Here is a 24,072-nt window from a genome sequence, read left to right as displayed (position 1 = left end):
AAAGACAGGAACAACTGAAGAACTATTAATGAGCCTGTTGAATGGAGAGCATGTTGATTAAATGCAGCATCGGCAAAAACAAGATGAGGCTTGTCTCAAAAAAAAAAAAAAAAAAAAAAAAAAGCTCAAGCTAGTCATTTACACTGCTGGGTCGTAAATTAACTAACTGCTTCCAAAACAAAATACTTTAACAATTCACACCTCAATACACAGAAGCTGTTTACAGAGGATGAGGTAACAAAAAAACCCCAAAACCAAAAACAAATAAAAGATGTGATAAATCCATTAAAATATAAAGCATATGGTAAAAACTTCACTTATATGTCTGTTTTATTTAGTTCTAAGCTACTAAGACCAGAAAGGGGTTAGGAACGAACACAGTTTGTAAAAAGGGACTATAGAAAAAAGTGAAAAAAAAGGATCGCAAGAGGCATAGAAAGGCTCCTGGAACAGGAAACATGGGGAACATTTCAGAAAAATGAACAAAGGGCATGAAAGAGTAATTGCAGTAATCACTTTACTGAAAAGGAAAACCATTCCCATATATCATTTTTCCAAATACTACAAGGAGTCAATGAGACTGAAAAGCAATTCACTCAAACCTGAAAATGTTCATACAACATATAGTTGACTTTCTTAGCGTCATTGCCATACTCGGTACATGCTTAGATTCACTTAAAGAACTAGCTATCAGAAACCTACATTCTCTGCAGAATTCACTCATGAAGTTTAAGCAGCAGCCCACTGTGGAGTCCTCCCGTAGGTAGGTTGTAAACAACTGGTACTTCTCACCAACTTCCTAAGGAAAGCTTCTATATTCTTCGAAGATAGTCATGGGTAGGTGCTCTTCAGGATAATGCATGACCACTCTGGATTGCTCTGAATCACTGCTTTCCTTCATTAAGCTGGACCAAGCAGAAGTGTCGCTGCCCAATTTTTAGTTAATGCATGTACAGAAAAATACAGTTGTTAATTCAAATACAGTTGTCAATTCAGATAACCTAGCAGAAATAAGATTTCAGTAGTGGTGGGAAAATAGTATGTGCGTAGAACTTCAAAAATTGTGCTTGCCCCTTGGGTCTGAGCAAGACTGCAATTCATTCGCAGACGTACCAGTGCAGTCTCCTGGCAGTGGTACGATTTACACCAGAGCGAGTCAGACAGCACTGGTGTCTGCTTAACCTACACTGGAGTTATGCACAGAGGCAGCTGCACTACCGCTGGCTGAAATACAGAACAGGTAAGGAACATGTTTTAATAGCAAAAAGGTACCAGGAAACAGCTCCATCTTGCAGTTTTCATTAAAGCTATGAACAGACTTACTTATCACAGAAACAAGTAACACGGAGCTCATTAGACACTGCCTCATATCAAACTGTCCTCTGCAGTCGCAGAATTTTTCTTTGCAGGCCACACAAATTCCAAGACAAACAAATTCATTATTCACTCTATTTCACCTTGCTAAAGCAACACCAGGACTACCACCCAAGGATAAATCCAGTACTCCATCATGACATAATACCTTTTTTATTACAATATCCAAAAAAACTGAGTATGCAAGATTTTGAGATCTCACGATCCCTTCTTCAATCTCAGGAATGTGCCATCTAAAGACTGTATATTTAAACCATAAAGGAGTTTAAATGTAAAGAAAAGAGAAAAATGCATTTTCTTCATAAACATTCTGTGTGTCTCTTCCTACCAACCACGCCATCCTCTGTAAAACCCTAAGATTTCTTTCTGTAAAGCAAATATATATATAGTGTTGGTAGCCCGCCCCACCCCGTCCCAAGATCAGTTTTTATTAATCTTCTGTATTAGTGTCAACAATCAGCTACAGATACATATTACTTTGAGAATTAAATACATAATCGTTTAATTCAAACAAGCAGAAGGGCAAGAGGAAAAAGCATTATGTGGATGGCACATTTGGTTGTAGATTACCAAAACATTCAGCCTTTACAATTCAATGATTCTTTCTCTAGTAATCAACTTTCAAATAAAATTTCTCTTTGTTGCAATTACAGACCAAAATACACTAGATAGTTTTCTTTTACTACAATCTTACCATAGTAGTTTAAGAAGTACTATTACAAAATGCTTTTAATTAGTGTACTCTTTACAAAGAGTCAGAGAGGCAATGTAATAGCAGAGTACAGTGTAAAGAGTGCTTCTAGGAACTAGGAGTTTTTGTAATATACTACTCGGTAAGCGATATAGCTACAGAACTCACAGCCACAACTGTTATGTCTACTCTCTCTCACTTAAGTAGCTGCAGCTTCAGTGCATTCAAACTGTGTCCGATGTCTCTGAACGGAGAGTTCTGCCTGTGTGAGCAATCTGAACAGATTAACACTGGTTTGAATTGAAAACGCCCCTCCTTGATCTGAGCTAACTATGTAAACGTACACAGGAGAGGGGAGTTTTGAACTCAGCCAGGAAGGTGAGCGCTCGCCACGGCCACCCAAGGGAAACTCTCAACCTGAAGAGAGGTGGTCGGAGATTAACAGAACTGGAACACGAAAAGAGGCAGGGGAAAAAAAAAAAAAAAAAAAAAAAAAGAGACAAACAGCAACCGACAGGGCAAACACTTTAGAAAGAGCCTATTCCTTAAGCCTGCTTCAGATATTGCTCTGCTCTATAAAAGTGAATTTAGGACCTAAGGCTTGTAAGTTATAAGAGGCCCAGGTGGCCAAGTCCATCTTCAACGTCACTGAAGTGCTTTCACAAGATATAGCTTTTCCCCGTGTTCACTGGTGAAGATGGGAGCCTTTTTGTAGTGTTCCACCAACTCATCCATAGTATTAAAGCGACGCTGCCCAATACAATAGACATTGTCCACGAGCTGCACCTTGAAATGTTTGTTCTTCCCCGACGCCTTTAGAGATACCGAGAAGTCACTGGGCTGTTGAGAAGAATTCAAAAAGAAAAAAAAAAGAATTATATAAAGGTGAACAAAATGAAGGCGTAATTTTGTGGTTTCAGGAACAAACTGTGTCATATAGTTGATGGTAATTTATGCTAGTCTTTGTTCCACAGCTCGGTGCTTTAGCTACTTAAGAAACCCAATAGTCTATTATTCAATAAATAATTGCCGTCATTACTAACGTGAACAGTTAAGTCAGTTAAGTGAAAGCTCCCCAGATGCACGGTCTGAAGTTGCCAATTACATGACTACATTGCAAATATTATCTTAGTTACTCAATCTAGAAGCACGAGAATGTCAAGGAGAAGGCAAAAACTTTCATCATGTATGGTTTCCTTGCTACAGAGTCCTGGAGAAAGCAATTATTGCAACATTCTTGGGTGAGACGAAGAAAATTCCCCATATCGCTTTTTTTAGAGCCGTGACCACTAGAGGGCCATTGTTGCTTTGCATTGCAAAAGACAAAAACACATTCACCTTTTATCTTCATTACCACATATATGGGGAATAATTTCTTCTATTGAGTACACCTTTTTTGTAAAGAAAAAAGATAAAGCTATAGAATGAAAACACAGTACAAGTCTCACCATCAAACCGCTGCCCACAAAAGAAAAAAATTAAGCACTAATTAAGTTATACAGGACAGAACACGATAAATCTCTTCGTCTTGGCTCTCGTTTCGAGAGCGCTGTCATCCAAACAGCCGGGATGAGACCATTCAGCTTTCTGCACCACATGCTGCTGTAGGAGTGTAGAAAGGACACACTGTCCCTTGCTTCCAGCTGAACTCCATCTCTAGCCATCGACCGCTGCTGGCTGGCCATAGAGACGGGAGTACGGGCTTTGCCCCACGAGAGGTGGCTGGAGGCAGGTGTCACCAGCCAGCAGGAAAACGGAAAAATAAAAAATAAAAAGCACACACCAGAGGTTTGTAGCAAGTGCTTAATGGGGCTAACTAATGCCTGATGCGACTCTGAAGGTACTACTGCAGGGTCTCTGCCCACTTGAAGGCATGGCTTCAGGCAGAAACTACGGAAGGCACGTGCCAGACTTCAGACCCAGCCTTCCTGCAGCCCCTTGGTCCTCCCCCCCACCACGCTGCTGCTTCGGTCGGGCCAGTGCTGCGAACCTGAACTTGTCCAGGATAAACAAAACCCACAAGGGACTACCCGGTTCACAGCATCGCCTGACGAACAACCCCGCGTGCAGCTGCAGCACAGCAGAGGACGGAGAAGGGGGGAGCGGGAGCCCTCGAATGTTACTGCTGTCACCAGACTTCGGTTCATGCAACCACAGCCTCCGGGGTCCTCTACACTGCGTTTGGGGGGTCAGACACACACTGAGTACGTACCCAAGCAAGCTGAAGGACAGCATTTCCTCAAGCACGCTGTCTTTTTTCCTGCAATGATGTGGGTCTCTGCCCCACACATCCCCCACGTTCGGCCTATCCCAAAATCTCGTTCCTCGCATCTTCCCCTCGCCTGTTTTAGTACCAACGCCTTCTCTGCCTTCCCTTTCGACTCCATCTGCGCTGCCCTGAGCAAACCAAGCTCCTGCCATGCCTGCTGATCTGGCTCTGGCCTAACTCCCCAGGCTCGCACCTCGGCTTTGGGCAGCAGCTCTTCCCGTCTTGTGCTGCTTAAGCCAGCAGCTAGCTCTCCACACCTCTGGACTAACCCTATTCTACCTCGAGCCACTACCTTCGAGATCCACAAGCATCACTTCTTTAAAATTATTTTACGTAACACTTGTAGGAGAATTACTTCTTCCATCGATCATCTAGTGTCAGCGGGCCTTGGCCAGGTCAGCGTGGGCTCCATCAGGAAGGCTGCCTCAGCCATCGAGCAGCTCCAAAGCCACCGCCTCAAAATACACGCAGCACCCCTTGCGACTGCCAAGAGGCGAGGACTGGGGAGGGTGGGGGAAAGGGATGGAAAGAAATGTGCATGACAGCATATCTTTGGGGTTTCCAATGCTCCACCCAAGATACGTTTCGTGCCCTGTCATCCATCCCTAGCTCCAAGTTTGAAAACTGCTATTTTAAGCCAGCTAGCTCTGATATTAAACCCCTGCCTCAGGAGCATTGCAAATGAGGCTGCACAGAGCCCACACCAAGACTGACCTATTTTCAACACGTATACTACTGGGTTAAAGCTAACCCAGTTGTACCAACACTGCACTGTGGTTAAGACCCCGAATGCAGTGTGGACAAACCCTCCAGCAGCCATAACCACAGAGGCCTAGGACCTCTTTCAATGGACATCTCCATAGCTCTAAGCAGCAGCCATTAAACAGTAACAAAGCACAGGCCTGCAAAAATGAAGCTCTGCAGAAGCTCTGGGACCCTGGGCTCATGGAGGAGAAACGTAAGGCACAGGCTCTGGGCAGCGTGCTGATCACCGTGCTCCGAACACAGGCTACCAGGCAGGTCCATAGGTTCTCTTCAAGGGCAGCGCTGAGGGAAGCACTTATGGACTAGCTGCTTAGGATTCAAAAAACGAGATCCATTCTTGCTGACTGACTTCTGCTGCTTCCGTGGGCGATGCCTATGCCAAACGAAAACCAGTAACCAAGGGCCTTCATTTAAAATAGAAGAACTTACAAACGGGGAAGTTCATAATCTGAACCAAACACATTTTTTTGTTTTAAGAACAGGAGAAGATGTTATGACAAAGGTTTAAAAATAAGCGAAATAACCACTTTGCACTCAACAAAGTTTTAATGTTTTCTGACAAAGCACAGTTGTTTTCAGCATGTCAAAATTATGAGTTTTCCAAGCTCCTTCTATCTGCTGAGAATCGTTATCTTTAGACCCAAAAGGATGTACTAAGGACCCAGAAAGGTGCTGGAATAGGTCTTAGACCTCTGATCTACTGTCCTACGTCCCAGGCACTGGCCAGACTTAGATCTTTGTGAGATGATCTACACAATACTTTAAATACTTTTCCTGCCATTTTAATTATAACTTTAATGAATGAACATTCTCCTGAACTATTGTCCATTCTTCCCAGCCTCAGAGCTGCTAGTAAGATTGACGTATAAATAGAAGACAACATTATCACTTATTTTCTCCAGAATATGTTACAAAGTTTATTCTTTTCGTGATCTGATTTAATTAAAAAAAAAATAGCAGAAAGGCTGATCTAACTCTTTTGAGAGCCATCATCCGCTGCAAAGAGATGGAAGAGCTTGAACAGCTGTTGCAAAAATCCTGAAACCCTTTATTGGCCTCACCATAGTAACTTCTACAGGATTCGAGAACAAACAGGAAAAGCAACTGGACTTGCATTTGTTTTTATTTTGGTTCTTTCCCACTCTAACGAACATGTAAAAAAGACTTATTTAAAAAAAAAAATCTCTAGATAAACTACTGCTCTTAACATTACCATTTCAAAGTATGCTGGTTCAATGCAGCTTGAATTGGTTCCCTGCTGTCCTCTTTGGAGTTGCTCCAAGTCTGTTTATTTTATTTACTGTTTAAGCTATTTTGTTTCAACTGCTGGCCAATTTTTCTCCCTCCTCCTCTTAAATTAATTGCTACATTTGGATGTTTGCACACTAACTTTTCCAGGAATAAAAGCCTCACATACACCAAATAAAGGCACATCAGAAGTGAGCTTTAATCCCTGAAATCTATAGAGGAGTTGATGATTCTGCAACAGAATGACAGAGCATAGCTTCGTGGCAGGGAACCTGTGACTATTTCTGTACCGTCATAATTGGGAAGACCTAAACCTAAAGTTAAATCAATTTCTAAAACAGAAAATTGAAGATTAGCTGTTATGCATCTGCAGCTCTTCAGTCCAGGTGCAGCACTTCTCTGAATTGTTTCAGATTCCTTTACTTTAATTCCTGCTTATGACTAAGATGACCATAGGCTCTCGCTGGTGCCTACAGCATGTGGAACACAACAGGTAGGAAGAAGTTCCTTTAATTTTACTTTTTTGGTCAGGAACTTCACTGTCTTTTCAAAAAAGATGGAAAACTTTATTATGAAGGCAAGTTATAAAATGATATAAGGGACAACAACTGAAAACGGGAAAGAAAGTTGCTGCTTTACAATCTCCATTTGAGAACGAAACGACAATTTTATCATAAACGGCAAATGTTGGGAAAAATAACTCCCTCTGAAAGCCTTTTACTGTTCCTGTAACTTATTTTTTTTCCTTTTGATCCAGTTCCACTTGGCAATGCCCTTCCTCCATGGAAGATATTCTCATACACTCATTCTTCAGACTATTCTAGACCCTTCAAGCTCCCATCTGTGAGCCTGCCCTGGAGCTCCCCAACTCCTTCCACTTACATACCCAGGTTTTCCCTCACTCCTCCTCCTACTCAGTCACCCAGCCAAAAAAATAAAGTCATAGCTCAAAGGTCTAAGGTCAGGCTGGACAGAACCATCTGGGAGGGTTAAAAATTCCTTTTTCTACCCCTTTCACCTCATTTAGATATAAACAAATACCCTTCCTCTCTATGTAATGTTCACCATGTTCCAAAATCAACGTTACACAGGTCAGCAACATGAATTGGCTCCATCGATCTTCAAATACAACTCTAATAAGATTTTTATTCTTCCATTTAAAATAAACCACTAGGATATTTCCTTAAGCCTGTTTTTAAAGATAAACTTTCTCCTCCTCTCCGCTGTACTCATCAATCACAGCATGTCACAGAACATGACAAATGCTTCAGTTTTTTGAACAGTCGCCACATTTCATTTCTGCTATCCAACACTTGCAGGATTAAAACCCCAGGAAAATATGGGACACCCTGAACACTACAGAATTAGCACCTCAAAAACCATACAAACTCTCAGCCTGTCTCTCCTCCCCCTGCTGTCACTATTGCTGGACAAGGAGCACAGAAGCTCAATGCAATCTCAAAGGACTGACACAAATCCAGTCGCACCTACAATCCACAGTATTCTCTTAATACATCTACAAACGTCAGTATCATCTTAACACTACACCCTGCAACCCTATCTAGGATTGGTTACTATAATTTGATAACTGTGACAGTATTGGCATTACTTCCTAACGAATAATTGCTCCTGAAATTGTCCAAAAAATTGCATAGCTCATTCATGCTAATAAACAGAACTGGTCTGAGAAAAACATCATCTCTGCTTCATGGGAAGACATCGTAGGGCTATGAAGCAGCGGTGTTTGTCTCATCGCCAGTTTCACACCCACTCACAGCGGAGTGCAAGGGGACGGCAAGTCCTGACAGAAGCTCCCTTTGAAGTCAAAGGGTGTCTGCAGCAGAGGACCTGCTCAGAAGCTAGAGGTGTGGTGTGGCTGCCCTCCTGCATCACTGGCCACAACCTATTTACTCCTTCCTGTTAGATGCAGTGCTAGCAAGCACACTTGTTTCCCGGGGTGAATCTGAACAAAAACCCCTCTTCCTTTCAAATTTGCTTATCTCCCCCGTGGAATCTTAGATCTTCAAAGCATGACGATCACCTACCCAAACCAGGCCAACGGTGTCAGCCAAGGCTTGTTTGTCTTGCGTTGGGTATTACACAGAGAGAACAAAAATCTGACCGCTAAAGAGCCTGCAATTCAAAAAGGGTAAGAAGTGGCTGTACAGAGATTGCGGAGATTAAATCTGCATTATTTGTTCAGGAGTGCTACTTAAACAAGATAACAAACTTCAGTTTTTATCAACTGAGCAGCCTGCAAGAGAAAGAACAAATCAAGCAGTATTTCTAACTAGGTATGTTCCACTTCAGTCGCCTCCTTTACGTCTCCAAAACTAAGGTGACGTTACCTAGGTATAACAGAGCTGGCGAAAATGTTATCAGTAGGTAACTGTGCCTGTTACATAAACTATGGGCTTAAATGATTTAAACAAGTTTATGGTTCTAATAATAGTATTTCGTAATTAATGAAGATAATCAGGCTCCTAGCTACCTAACAGTTCATCTCAGGATATTCTCCACTATGGCAACATCCCTTAGATCTAAGCGTAACTGAGGAGAATATTTTTGGCTAAAGGAATCTAGCTGTGAGACAAACATCTGGTAAGTTAAATCTAGAGAAACATTGTAAAATCTTGCAACTACTAAAATGTGAAATGGAAAAACATGACAGTCTCATCAAGTGAATACAGAATAATACGAACCTTCATCTAGCCAAGGAGTGCTTTTCATAGTTCAGTAACAAGAGCAAAACTCAAAGAAATCTAAGGAAAACTTTTATACAGGTGACTTTTCGTAACTATGGTGATGGAAGACTATAGAAAACCCTAAAACAGGTCAAAAAATCAGGCAGAGGATTAGCAGGATGACTCAGTTTTATCTATGGGCCTTTTTAGAAAGGAATAACCCCTGCATCCACAGCTTTAATAGGTGGGCTCATAACACAATGCAACGGGAAGTGCTGGTCTGGTGGGAAGATGAGCAAATCTGAGAGCTGACAACTTTGCTCTGTTCAGTCTGGTCTCTCTAATCAAGATCTTTCACTCTGATTGTGCAGACACTCCTGGTGACTTTTAGCCACAGCACGAACAGCCTCTGTAGTCAAACATGTGAAATACAGCAACCGTCAAGAATTTAAGAGTTATTTCTAAAATCCTTTTTTGTTCCATTACACAATAAGCTTGAAATAGATCTTTTATGATCTTTTTCCCAATGCTATCAAGTATGCCCATTTGCTTATTATATCATGCCTGGCACTTCAGAAAAAAAAATAAAAACAAATTAGCAATGCCCAATGCTTTTATAATTCACATACATAAACAAATTATATGATGGTATGATACACAAAGATTAGGGCAGACAAAATTTTGAGATGTAGTAAAATATTTCTTTAAACCAAATAAAAACTAAAACTCTCAAGTAGTACTAAGACAAAGGAGGCATTTCCATGCATAACTACAGTTTTTCTCACTGCTCAAAAAAATCCCAAATACAGGATCTGCAAGACAAGATCAAGACTACAAAAAGAAAAAAAAGATAAGTTCCTCAATTCAGCACTTTTTTTGGTGTGTGTGCAAAAAACTTGCTGTAATATGAATTGAGTAAACTTTCTGAGATTCCAGTAAGTGTTAGATGCTGGAAACAACTTGAAGACCACACTCCAAATGAATCTTTTTGTGCTCCACAAGCAACAATTTCCCCTGCAACAATGCAGGCAGCAAATTTGAAACTGCTTTGAATACAAGGGTGTTTAGTGTTATGATATCATATTAAATGAAAAGGTTGCGGTGTCCTTTCAAGGAAATTCGTTTACTCCAGAGGTAGACTCTTCAGAGCAAAGAAACGAGCCGTAGCACGGTAGCCACTGTGACATGGCACGCCCTGAGAAATGGCTGTGCATTTTTGTATTTTAAGTAATGTATTTATTTCCAAACTGTCCTTCTGGCACTTTTGAGAAAGACAGAAGAAAATCAATAGCTACTGTCTCAGGATAACCGAAAATGCAGCATCCAGATCTGAAAGTGAGCTTCTACCTGCTGGACAGACACACCAAGGGCACACCGCAGCCAGTACACCCGCCTGCCCCTGTCAGACAGGGTGCTACCTTGAAGAGACAGCTGAACTACTGTAATTTAATGATTACCATAATCCTCTAGTGGCTTTCTACATTTTAGAAGACTGTATGCCCCACCTCAGTCTTTTCTTCTGTTGATTAAACAAACTTGATTCCTCTCAGCCTAGAGTCAGTCATGTTTTCTAAATTTCTATTTTTCTTCCTGTTCTCCTCCGGTTTATTTTTATTTAATTTCTATTTTTTTTTCCTGTTCTCCTCTGGTTTATTTGCATTTGCCTTCGTTTAGTGATTACAGTTAACTAAGAGCAAAAATAGAACTCAATGACACAGAGTTTCAAAGAAAGGGTAGTTTGACAGCTCTCATGTCTTCTGCAGAGCACATTGATCAAGGAAAGATGCCCAAAATTTAATCAGACAATACTGTATCCAGAAAAAAAAAATAAATATTCGGGACTATTAAAGAATTGTATTTTGTCAATAATGTTACCTAATGATGTAAAAATTTCAGAGAGTAGCAAGAGTCCTAACTTCAATAATAATAACAACAAACTACTGATGTTTTCCAAAAATTAGAATGCAAAGTTTTATTTGGATTTCTTGTCTTTTTGTCGTTATGGAATGGCCCTACAATTGAAACAAATGCAGAAAAGCCCTAATCACAAATTCAGAGTTGATTTTTTTTTTGTTGTGTAGCTTTTGAAAGATGTATTAGGGGAATTATTAAAATCTGTCACCTTTTCAAAATCACAGTCAAGGGATAATTAAATTTTGAGAGCTTTACCTATGAATTCTCTGGCCTCAGCACACACGAAAGGCCTTTCAGTGTAATTTTAAATTTGAACTTTCAGAATTACCATGATCCTTAAGCAGCATTACTCATATCCCTCTGATGTCATCAAGGCTCAATTTACAAAGCATATGAGGGGCTCACTTGACCCTCTCTGTTGTGTATCATAATCTTAACAATTAGATACAATAATAACTTTACCTTTTACAACCTAAATAATGTAAGTAGAGCAGATACACATTAAAATGGGATTTTAACCAATAGTTTAAAGAACCTATGTTATTACTCAATTAAAAGCAGAACAAAACTGACCAATGCAAAGATCCCATTTGAAATTAGCTTTAAAATCAAATTAATGACCAAATTTGCAATTCACAAGAATTATTTTATCTGGTAGTGCTGTAGATTTGAGGAGGATTGCATGAGGAACACATGAAAAGGCTTCAAACTGAAGCCTGAAATATTTACTTGCTTGTCCACTAATTAAAAAACCCTGGATAATACAGACCACAGCTGTTAAATTTCATTGTAAATGCCACCGCATTTCAGTAACAGACCGATTCTCACAAGCTGTAAGCATATAGGTTGGTAACGCTGAAGCGTTGTTTGCTTCTTTAAGGGTGAGAAGCCCCTTACTACAGATAGGGAAGCTATTAACTGTCACGCTTGCTAACCCAAGCATCGGGTATTACAAAGCCTGCCGGGCTGAGTACCACTTACCGAAGATTCACTATCTCTAACAAGGAAGTCTCCTTCCACTCCCCTTTCGTTCAGGGCACATTCTGCTTGGTGTCGGGTAACATTCCCGTAATACCACTCTCTTCCAGCAAACCGTCCTGTAGAAGATGGTCCCGTGTAGCTTATCTGAGGCGGATGGGAAGTGTTAATAGTAGGACCATCGCTAATGATTACTACATAGTTTTTAGGAACAAGGCCAATTTGCCCTCTGGAATTTTTACATTTCCACCATTCTGGGTCATTTTCTGGCTTTTCAATGACTTCCATCGTTTCCCCTTTTTCAAAATTGAGCTCTTCTTCTGTGACGGAGCTGAATGGATACAGTGTCTGAACAACGTGGAGTACTTTGGTGCCCTGGCCGTTACTCATGGAAGCGCCTTTCCTTAAGCTGAGAAAGCTGGGTGAATCTGCAGTTGCCTCCTCAACCTCCTCTACCACATAGTTCGAAGGAAACCAGCCAATCTGTCCATTGTAGCTACCTCTCCACCAGCCGTCGCTGCACTTCTCCATGACAATCACTCGGGATCCTTTAACGAGGGACAGTTCATCCTCCCTCTCCGCGACATAGGCAAATTTCACGTAGGCTGGAATGTTAAGATCGTAAATCCGGTCGGCGCTGCTGCCGTTGGACGGGTACTCTGCGTCCGTGCTAGGAGTGGGTGAGGCGTCTCGCGCGCTCGTCTTTCTCTTGGTTTTTCCCAAACCTGTTAAAGAGAGAAACGTGAAGTGGTCACTCGGAATGCTCGTCCCCAGACCGCAAACGCAAACGCTGGATTTGGTGGCATGCTCCTCTGTCACCTTAACAACACTGCTAAATGGAGATCTCTTCTGTAACACTACATAGTCAAGAAACAGTAACACCTTTAAGAGATTATCTTCAACATCCAGCTGATGCATCATTAGGTAAGGAGCAATTTGCATTATAATGGCTCTCTTCCCTTCCCAGAAGCACCAGAGTTTTAACACGCTTAAAAACAGTAGTTTCTTCACTAGGAGAACAGCTAATCACTGGAACGGTTGCACAGCTTGCTGTTACGTCTCTTAAAAATCCAGCCAAATGATCACGTCTTTTCCTTTTAGTGATGACTTTAATTTGGCTCAACCAAAACATGAAAGAAAATCTACAAAAATAAACTAGCACAGCAATAAAAGCCTAAGTTTCTCCGCAGATTACATTTTGCTCTCTTCATTCTTCAGTCAGTCCCCAGGCAGCTACAGCTGCAACTCCTTCCAACTGCAAGCCCCCTTCTGAAATGCACACCTCTTTCATCTACATTTCGTCCTGTACTATAAAAGCGTAAACCTGACAGCAAGGAAGACCATTTGCATACGTTCCCCTATAACCTCTAAATTCTGATGTACTGTTGTGGCTTTAATTATAGCACAAAATACAATGTACAGAAGAAACAACAATAACATTTACCTAACTTTCTTTTTTTCTTAATTAGAGGAACCAGGCTAATGTCTGTTTAAATATGGAAGAAAAACCACACAACACACTTGGTGTATTTTTCAAACTTTTCCAGCAAGGACTGCTTAAGCTTATGTATAAACAGAAAGATAAAGTGGACAGGCAGCCCTCTCTTGTGAAATTCACTTATAGAAGTTCTGAAGAGAAAACAAAAGATGAAGTCTCAGTATAGCACAAACCAAGCAACACCCAAAATGTCATGCAGGAGACAGAAAGCAAAAACCAACATAGAAATAGGAGCTTTTGTACTTTTCTCCATGCTCCTAGAGCCTTGCTGGCAGGTGACAGATTCACTTGAGACATAATGACTACACACTGATTATGGCAGATTGAATGGGGAAAAAAAAAAAAATAGGCCTTTGCTTTTGTTTCTTTGAATAATCTGACAGAAGGAGATGCATGCTATTTCATTTTTAACAATTCAGGACTATTTAATCTGGCCACTCCACTGCTGGAAAGTGTGTTCATTTTTAAAAATATGTATACATATATATGTACATGCATATACAATGAACATCTTCGGCAAAGCTGTTTGTTGAGTGCGAAACTACCCAGTTTATTTCACAGGGTTAGCTGTACAGCACAGACAAACAGCACACGCACGACCACGCAGGGTTTGCTAACTAGAAGGGTTAAATACATTAATTGATACAGTCTTAAGGTCTCAGAAGATGGCAGAAAATTCCAATGATCCCAAAGTGTTTCCTGACCTTCGCCAGCAGCTCCTTGCTTCCTGTCGGAGCCTGCTTACATCCTAACGTCATTCTAACTACATTTCAGCCGAGAGCCGGTGGCTGCATTCTCAGGCAAAATGAGGGAGAGCAGCTTATTGTACTGGGGGAGACAATCGCAGGAAAAGAGTGTCCAAGCAAGCGCTAATCGGAAGCTGGCCAGGCTTCTGATCTCTGCCAAGGCTGGAAATTTTTATCAGTTTAGAGATCATTTTCAACCAAAAGACAAGGATGTATCAGAACTAAGGAGCATTAAATTAGGGTGACACAAACAAACACCACTTAAGGGTCGTTCCGTTAGGAAAGGGGGGAAATTGCTTGTTATAACTTCATGGAAAACAAGCAACTGTATTTCAATAGATTCACTCTACATAACGCCCTACACTGAGCTTGAACCTTCCAGATTAAAAGCTTAGGTTTTCATGTGCTTTGTAACGGAGATATGCAGCACCACTTCTTGGAATTACAGCAGAACAACTAATAAAATAAAAAAAAACCAGTAGATGATGAAGTAGCTGGCCGGGAGAAAACTGGTTGAAAATCAGAGCACAGAGATAACTGTGCGATATGGCGATGTTATGTGATAAGAGAATGCCATAAACTGAACTATCTAGAGAAAAAAATTGTTGACAAACAGGAGAAAGAAACAAATTTTTCAAAAAAATTTCTGAAGTCTGATAAAGGTGTCTAAACATTTAGCAAAAAGTTATCATCCAAGCACTTTCTTTCACTTGGAGTTTCATAAGTTGAATCTTTTTCCACAAACCTTCCAATGCTGCGTCTGACATTTTAAATGTTCCTTTCTATCCTCCCCATTCAACACAAACCATAACAACATGGGGGGGCAGAAAAAAAATCAGAAACTTCACTTTTTTTCTTTATCAATAAAGGCTGTCCGAACTCTTCAGTTTAAGCTTAACCTTTAACGTAACCAGACTTTTTAAGGCTGATAGCATGGTAATGATTAGCCTTTTGCAATAGCAGTGATGTGCACCAAAGATTGTGCTTCCAGCTGGTTTGACCAAGGTAACTATGCAGAGACCCATCTGCAGCCAAGCACAGTGAAGGGCATGCACAACATTAGCTGACACTCATTTTTTCTGAGGTTACAACATTCATAACCGCGTCTGTGACAGAAGAGGAAACAAGTTGTTCCACGAGCAGAACGAAGGAAATCTGTTCCTGTTTTTCTCCTTACACCTCCTGCCGCACTACTCCTTCTTTGCCTCCCCCATCTCCTGCAGGATCCACAATAAGCCCCCTTACCATATGACTGCCTTGGCATCCCCAGGTCCTTCTTATACCTCCAGCTCCCCACTGCAATCTCCAAACTGCCCTCAAAGTATACTCCATCTCCCCTGGTGTTGCCCTCCCTACCTTCGTTGGGCTGGCCAGCCAAGCACGGTGCCCCGCTGCCTTTCAGCCCTGCCTGGACTGAGCGAAGAGCTGGGATTGCTCTGGCTTCTCCTTCAGTGAGGGACACCAGCAATGACTCTCCCAGGCACCGAGCTGGAGAAAACTAGTTAGTTTATCTCTGCCGGTCTGTCAAGTTTGTTTAAAATTGGCTGAGTTATCAAGGGTGGACAGATGGACGGACGATGACAGCTGACTGTGACAGCATGACTAGTGTAAGCTTCATTTCCTTAGGGAACAAGTCTAAAAATATAATTTGGTAGGATGGCTGATCATAGCTAAGCAAGAATAAAGTTAAGATGATTATAAACTTCATATGCATCTGACAAAAATCGCAACTCCATTAAAAAAAAAAAATTACAATCTACATGAATCATTGGAAGAGTAAACACTGCCATTACTCGCTACTAACAGAAATGTTCACTTACGACTATTTGTAAGGGTATTTCTATGCTTATGTCTGAATGGAATGAAACCCATGTAAGGAATTTCATGGAAAACAAAACATTCAAGCACTTTGGGAGTCACATTTGGAAGAGTCAAATATACTTGTGATTGCAGTCATAATTTTGGCATTTTTATTGTCTTTGTTTTAATGAAAACTTATCTACTAGTGAAATGTAACTGTATTTTCCCATTCTGACTCACTGGTTACAGTTCAACTACAACTACTTCTTGTAAGGAGAAACCTATAAAGCAATGGATTAGCTTTCAAGTGAGGGGAAAAGAGTGGGAGCAAAAGCATTGCAAAGCAGCAGAAAGCCTGCTTTATGTTATGGTGTCTCGTAAGAAATAACACTGTTCACAATCTACAGCTGACCCACACTGAACTAGTTCATTTTCATTCTTACAAACAAGTTGCCGAATGATGCGAGTAGGTTTAATTTTTAGGTGGACATATTGCTGAGGTAAAAAAAAACAAAAAAAAACAAAAAACAACTGGTTAGCATCATTTCCAGAGATGGGATAGACTGCAAATGCTCCTTCTCTCTGCAGTGAAAGAAACCCTCTGGCCCCGAGGTTAGCCCTAGGGAGACCCAGAAACGTGCCTCCCGCATTACTTCGTGCCCTTTTCCTTTCCTCGCTCAGTTGCGGCTCTAAAGAATAGCCTGTCTAAAGAATAGCTTGTTTTGCGAGCAGCAGGCCGAAGGAAGACCAGTTTCCTAAGAATTTGCTTCCTGTCTCTTAAGTCCCCATTGTGCAAACCCCAGCTTTGCACCCTTTCGTTACCAGCTCGTCCCTGTGACGCCCTTCCCATCGTACCCCTAGGTCCTCCAGCTCGCACCTCCAACGCCCTCTCCCTGCAGCACCTCCAGCCTTCCCCCCTCGTGCTCCTTAAGCTCCCCTGGGAAATGTCTTTAGCTGCCCCCAACCCCAAACCTCAAAGTGGTGGAATTTCCTTCTGGTCCCCCTTTGGCTCAACACTGTGATACTGCCAGTTCCCCTACCCTTACCTATGTCTTCTGCCGTGCTGGCCACACTCCTAGCCCAAAGCTTGGCCACCTGTCAGACGGCACAGATGCTCCGACTGCCTAGCCTTCTCCTGCTAAAACCGAAGGAAGGATTTCTCTCTCCTTCTTCTGCCTTCAGCGAAGGCACTGAAACAAGGTTGCACAGCTATGATCTTTATGAAAATTGGTGCTTAGGATAAACAAGTTTAATTATCTGTAAAACTTTATCCTAATACACACTTTTATCAAATACATACATAACACGTGCATAGAAAGGGATTTTTTTGCCACTAGTAAAAATTCATATTCCATTTGCTAATTATGGTTTATATTACATACCACCTTTACCAGAAAAAGCCGATTTACAAAACAGATATCTTTTCCTAATTTTAGGAAGACTTGTTTGATGAGTCTGGGAGCTGGTGTCCTTGTCTGAAACCGATGAGTGACCACATTTTGTATTTTAACTGCTTTTGCTCATCCCCAGAGGTGAAAGAACAGATTCACTGACGTGGCTGTACAACGCACCTCCGCAGGCTTAACTGTACTCACATTTATTTTATTAAGTTCTACTTGAGAACCACATGCACTAAACACTGAAGATATTTGCAGTCCAACTGTCTAGCATCCCCCTCCCAAGACTGCTCCCTAAATTTACTACATCTCGTATGTAGCTTAACTTTAAATAGGCTAAATACAGTTGCATCTTTTCCAAAGAAATTTTATTTGATACCTCAGATTACTGACTTTTCCAGTCTCCCATCTTCTGTATATAAAAAAGGTCAGTCAATACCCAAAGCCAATTTCTGAAAAATAGTTGGCAAGTGAAACTAGTGTCATCTGAATTCTCCCAACCTATCTTTTTTAAAACCACCTCTGATTTTAATACATTAATCATGAGCAAAAATATTTTCTGTAGCTTACCTGCACATCAAATCAAATTCACAGGACAAAAAAAAAAAAAAAAAAAGCCCTTCAGAAAAAAGGTGCAATACGAGACAACCATATTGTTTTGAGAAATCATAAAGGCAACCCTAAACAATTTCCAAAATAGAATTCCTCAATCCAGAACTCAATGAGAGACCGTGCCACTAAATACGCCAGATACAACTGCTTAAGAAGCCTCCAACAACTTATTAAAATATCGAGAGCAATTAAGGAAGGACACCCCCCGCCGCTCAAAGTAAGTGACCTTTAAACTCTAAAACCCACTGCAAAACAAACAGCAAAAGTGTCTCAATACAACTAAATTCTTGGAAACTAGTTCCTCTTTGAGGGACTAGATTTCTGCTAAACAGTGTCCTTCAAATATCCTGTATCAGCTTTGGAGAAGCTAGTTTTAAGTCTAGATATACAGCTAGAAATATAATAACAAATGCTGCTGAGCAATGCTGTTACCTTCCCTCTCCCCGTGGCAATTAGAAAATATAGAAAAAGTTGATTTTCTTTTATTGCTGTATTTACATATCTTAATAGATTCTTTTTCATAACAAGTCAGAACTGATTTTTGTATCATGTATTCAAGCTTTTATGTTTGAAATTAGTTTTCCATCAGTTATTACATATTATTACAAAGGTGTAAACCAGTAAAAAACTAACTCAAGTATGATCAGGGTCATCAAATAGGTATCTTGAATTAATAGTCCATCAAATACTGCCAGCTACTTTCTTTCATAGTCCATTTAAAAAAACCAAGCTTTTTCTCAATTAAAAAACTAAATTATGCTGTACCACCTAGTCAAAACACAGGAACTGATACTAGAGTTGAATTAAAAGCACACTTCTATACAGTCAAAAACAAAGGTGGGTAAAAAATGGTGTATTTTATTTTTATCTCTCTAAACTAAGTTTTGTAGATGTGTTTATTTTTTAAATACTCCAGAAACAGAAACTTGATGCTCTGCCCACTTGGAAAGGCAGGCAGGGCTAGTGAGCACCCCTGCCTTCCCACCTCCTGGCCCCCGCCCCAGCCCCCAAGTTGCCCAAACAGGCCATGCCTTCCCCCAAAGAGACTTGCTTTACGATCAGGTTAGTACCCAAAAAAATATCAACCCGTGATGCACATTCTGTCAAAAGCTGACTGACCGGCATGATTTTAGCGAGATGAATGCAATGCTGGGCTGCTTTTGATGGGTCAGCAGGCGTGCCGCAGTGCTGGAGCTACGGTTTGCGGGGCTGAGTGCCTCCCTCCTGACATGTCCTAACACCCTTGCCCAACTTCCCAGTTTGCACTGGATGGCAACGCCTTTCAGCTTGATGCTTTACTTCAGCACTTCAGTTCGCAGCCGTTCAGTATCAAACTGACCAATATATAAAAACGAAGGTATTGAAAAGAGAAGGAAAAAGGGAGAAAATTCTGGGAGACAGTTCCTTCAGCTTCTGCCTTAAATCTTATCCACGCTGCCGCAACTCTCACGCAGGCTGTCAAAGCATGGGTTTGAAACATGAAATGAATGAGTATTTGGAAATTTACTTCTTTACATTACTGGTCATTCTTCTCTGAATTAAAAAGAAAAAAATTAAAAAAACAAAACCAAAGCAGTTACTTGTAAAAATTTTTATATAAATCTTAATGCATCTCAATTTGTGCACCCTCCTTCTAGAGTAAAATGCTTTAAACAGTTCTACTAGCTTTATGGTTAGAAAAATGATCATAGAAGCAACCACAAAGAGCATAAGTACAATACTTTTTTATGAAAATATTTTCATTTTAAGCAGATTTTTAAAATAATGTTTTTCTTCCTTAAAAATAAACCCATTATAATTCAAATTGAAACAAGGCAATCCAGAGCTGAAAAAATTAACATTACTACAAACTATTAAGACAACGTCAATTAAACAGCTGAAACTTTCAAGGAAAAGAAGTTTGAGGCTGATAAATTTAAGGAAGTCAAACAAATGAGCTAGGAAAACTCCCAGTATAAATACCTAGAGCAAGAGCTTGTTCAAATACTCAATAATAGTCATCTCTGAAAGAGTTAGAAAAAACATTTTTTAAATAATTTCTGCTAAGTTTAGTGACTTATATAAAAAGTTAAGAAATCAATTTCAGCTGAGATGGAAATATGTTTTAGCTCCCCCGAGTATAAAACCAAATTTTACGGAACAGCCCTCCTAGTTCTAAAAATCTTCAAAAACAAGGTAACCAGAAATTCTCATTCAATTTACTGATTGAGTGTTTTGTGTTAGATGCAGCAGAAGCAAGCAAGTTTATCAAAATCCATTTTTATTTAGAGGTAACATTTATTCAACATTTTAGCCAATTTTTAAGATACTTAAAATCATGATTTTTCTTGTGCATTTTAATAGAACTGCAAATCCATCTGGCTTCACACGTATGCAGTTAAAAAATGATCCTTTTCGGTTTAGGAAATAAGTTATTAATTTCCTAATACTAAGGCTCTGAATTATATTGCATATTAGTGCATACAGTTAACAAGTATGCAAAGTGTACAGTGTCTTTTTTAAAACAAACAAAAAAATTGTATTAAGTAGTAATTAACTTTTCGGGAAAATTCTTGAGAAAAAACATAAAAGTATGTAAATTAAGTAATTAATTCACCCAATACAAAGGTAAACACATAACTTCTTGACAGCTGGAATGTCCAGATCAGACATTCATTTAGCTTTGTTACTTATCATTATTATTGTTATAATTTTAAATTAACTTGTCTTTGCTTCTTTATTAAAAAGGAATTCAGCAGACTGAAGTTTCTTCTGTTCCACAGAAAGAAAAACCTAACATTTCTGCACGTTTTCAGTCTGCAGCCTCCCACCCCTTCTTCTCCCCCTCCACCTACACGTCCAGTTTCCAAGCGAACGTTCAAAGGCCAAGATCCATATGGGATAGTCAGTTTTAAAAGCAACGTCTCCGTCAATAGCACTCTTTAAAGGACACTGCTATAAATTCCAGAAATCTTCAACTGCATTTGTGATACAGAAATGAAGCCTTACAGCTCTATTAATGACTTTTTGTATCTTCTTTAAGAAGCTCAATGTCAAAAAAAGCCACACTAGAACAAATCAGAAAATGGAAACTGTTCTTTAAATGTCAAAGTGAAATTCTGACATTTCAACAACCAGGTTGCTTTATCACTATGTTTTTCAACTACAGGAAAAAGTAGTGTCAAAGTTTCCCATACATCAAACACTACTTGGTATGGAGGCTTCCATAAAGGACTCAACTCAACAACCGTATTAAAAACAACTACTGCATTATTTCTTGTAATTTAGACTGTGTTAAACATGCCTCTCTCTTATCAGGAAAGGTACATTCAAATGCCAGTACCAGATAACAAGTTTCCTGTACCCAGAGCATTTTAGAACAAGAGCTTAAACTGAAAGATGTACTACAGGAATGTATGTGGACAGAGTTTTCCAAAAGCATCAAACATGATCTGAAGGCTTCCATCAACTGCCTCATGTATGTTCTTACTCCAGTGGAAAAGTGAAGTAGATGAAGTCTTACTAGGCAAATTTAAAATGGCCTTGGGATTTTAAATACCCTATGGAACAGGAAAACAGCTGTCTCAGTCTCAAACAGAAGGCATATAAAATGAATGGGGTTTCTCAAGATCTATGGTTCCAGTTTCTGTCTACAAATTTAAATTGAAGACAGCTTGCTTTAAATACACAGTCTTTGCTTTCAAATAGAGATCATTTAAAGATATTTCCACCTACCTTGTAATCTTACTAATGATACTTTCTTGATTTTGTAGAATACCCCGATAAGACAAAATAACCAGGACCACCTTAAACCTAAGGCAGCCCTATCGTTCTAAGGACAGATTTATAAAGTATGGGGAGAAGGCACAGTAGCCCTGTAGCACTTCTCAGTGCCTTCTGTTCCCTTGATATGCAGAAGGAAAGCTACACCATTTTGCCTCTCCTTCACAAACAGTAACAGAATATTGACAAAGAAATCCCTAACATGCATGAGGTGCTCCAAACTGTCTACCCCAATACACGCTCCTGTCCCTCAATAAGTATATGACAGCTTATGTTCCCCCCCTTCCTCCAGCATTTGATGGAAAGATGATTTATATTGAGCTATGTCACATTTATATGAGGTAAAAGAGGTGCACAGGACAGCTTTGGATATAAATCCAACTTGCTAACAGAAACCCACTCAATTTTTTTATTTTTTAAAAAATAAATAATACAGCAAGTACAAAGTAGACTACCATGAATGTAAGACGATGACCCTCCAATTAAAAGACTCTTCCAGATAACTGAGACGGAATCATTCTACTTTGGATGTGGGTGATTGTAGTACTAACTTCGTCTTTTCACTTCTTGTTTTCTCAAATTTGCCCTCAATTCTGTACATGAAAATGAAAGGCTCAATGAGTGTTACAAATACAGATTGAAGTTCAGATCATCAAGCCCAAACCTGAACAGATAAATTACAAAGCAGTACTTACACAGTCCCTCAATAGAAAGAAATGCATTAGCAGACAATGATGCAAACACTGACTAAAGAAGAGCAATCCCTCGGCATCAAAAAGCTCAAGATAGTCCCTCCTGAACGTAACATGGCCAGCTACTCTTTCAGGTTATAGCATTTTATTCTAGTTGGCCCATACCAGCACCGAGCATGATGTAAAGCCTTAGTAATTCCACTGTAAGGTCAGAATGACAATGCTATACTATACTCATGTTTTCAAACATTAAATACCATGTTACAAGAAAATCCAAGGTGTTTACTACTTTTTTTTCTTTGGAAACCTCAGACCTCCTTAGAAGACTGTCATAGATCCTACAATTTTATTCAAAGCTCCTTTCAGGAAAGGAAAGCAAAGTAAATACCACCTTTTCTTTACTAGCTTCCTCTCTGAATTGCAATGCCCGTAGCTTCATTAATCAAAGGTTCTCAGGTTATTTGCAACTACATATGCAAAACCAGACCTCCCCATCACCGAAGGGGAAGTAACAGGGGAAAAAGGCTTGCTCAACAAAACAGCCCGTCTCCTCTGACGTTTGGCCCTCACAACCGAAACACAAAACCCCACAACACACACACAAACTAAACCAATTTCTTCTGTAGATTAAAACTCGATAATGAATTAATAAGTAATATAGTAATAAATTTAGCTCCTGTTCTGCAGAACAACTTCCTGAATGAACAATTAAAAAATATCTCACAGGTTTGTAAATTGGTAGAGCCCATGTACAACAACAACGGTGTTTTCACTACATCAGAATACATTTTCCCTTTCTTTTTTCTTTTGCTTTCCATTTTCTTTCATTTACAAAGTCCTAAAGACTGCTAAACAGGAGTGATGGCAATGATTGTGTATAGTTTAGACAGTCTACAGCCAAAGACTTAAATAAATTTTCTGGTGCAAAATACAGCTACAAATAGTCACCTAGTAGAAAGAGCACCCCTGAATGTCCACCTGGCCAACCTGACCACCCATTCACACTAAGAACGTGTCTGTCCCAATCTGTTTGTTTACTGACAAGTAGTTTTTGTGGTCTCAGCAATCATGTTTACCACTGAAGTGACTCTCAGAGAAAGCCATCTCTGCCACTGGAACGCTCCTCCTTAGGAACAACAGAGGTGGGCATTTTCTCTCACATGGCAGGTTTATGCTGGGTGTCTGCATACACTGCATGCATCTTGATTCCTGCTTTATGGACACATCCCACACAAAAAAAAACATTTTTGAGACTCAGAGAAAAGAAGGAAATATTGTCTTTTACATTCTAAGACAAATCCCAATTTTTTGGCGTGGATACTAATTTAGAAATTTTGTTTGTGTGGTATGAAAACATGTCACAGAATGGCCACCTATTGTTCAGACCTTCAAAAAAAACCCTGAGAAACAGAAAGCAATGGAACCCGAGTGGGACCACGCAGAGAAAAAGAAACAAATTAATACTCCAAAAGACCTTGGAAGACCAAATGTTAAGACAACCCAAGGCCTCAAAAAGAGAGATCCAGTAACATTGAAAGAATTATTTAGGGATGCATATTGGAGGAAATACCCACATCTGAATGAGAAGAAATCCCCGACGATGCTAAGATGGTAGGAGGAGCTGCCACTGTCACTTCAATAT

At 40.0% G+C, this 24,072-nt stretch overlaps 1 protein-coding gene across 3 annotated transcripts in view; it reads right to left on the bottom strand.

Moving 5' to 3' along the window:
• Positions 1 to 342: 342 nt before the first annotated feature.
• NCK2 (NCK adaptor protein 2) overlaps positions 343 to 24,072 on the bottom strand; it is an 88,110-nt gene continuing 64,380 nt past the window's right edge. For 2 of the 3 annotated variants that reach the window (XM_087758724.1, XM_087758725.1), the window contains 2 exons: positions 11,927 to 12,648; positions 349 to 2,905 (listed from right to left, as the gene is read on the bottom strand). In XM_087758724.1, the coding sequence (XP_087614850.1) occupies positions 2,711 to 2,905; positions 11,927 to 12,648 (917 nt within the window). In that variant the 3' untranslated portion in view covers positions 349 to 2,710. Of the gene's footprint in view, positions 2,906 to 11,926; positions 12,649 to 13,118; positions 13,200 to 24,072 lie in introns of those variants that run through there. The other variant, XM_087758726.1, reaches the window with a different exon arrangement.

This window comes from Nipponia nippon, unplaced genomic scaffold (genome assembly GCF_047370975.1).
Source record: "Nipponia nippon isolate SJK-2023a ecotype South Korea unplaced genomic scaffold, ASM4737097v1 scaffold_2, whole genome shotgun sequence".
Lineage (NCBI taxonomy): Eukaryota > Metazoa > Chordata > Aves > Pelecaniformes > Threskiornithidae > Nipponia > Nipponia nippon.
The sequence above is the reverse complement of the archived record's forward strand: the minus strand, read 5'-3'. Positions and strand labels throughout refer to the sequence as shown.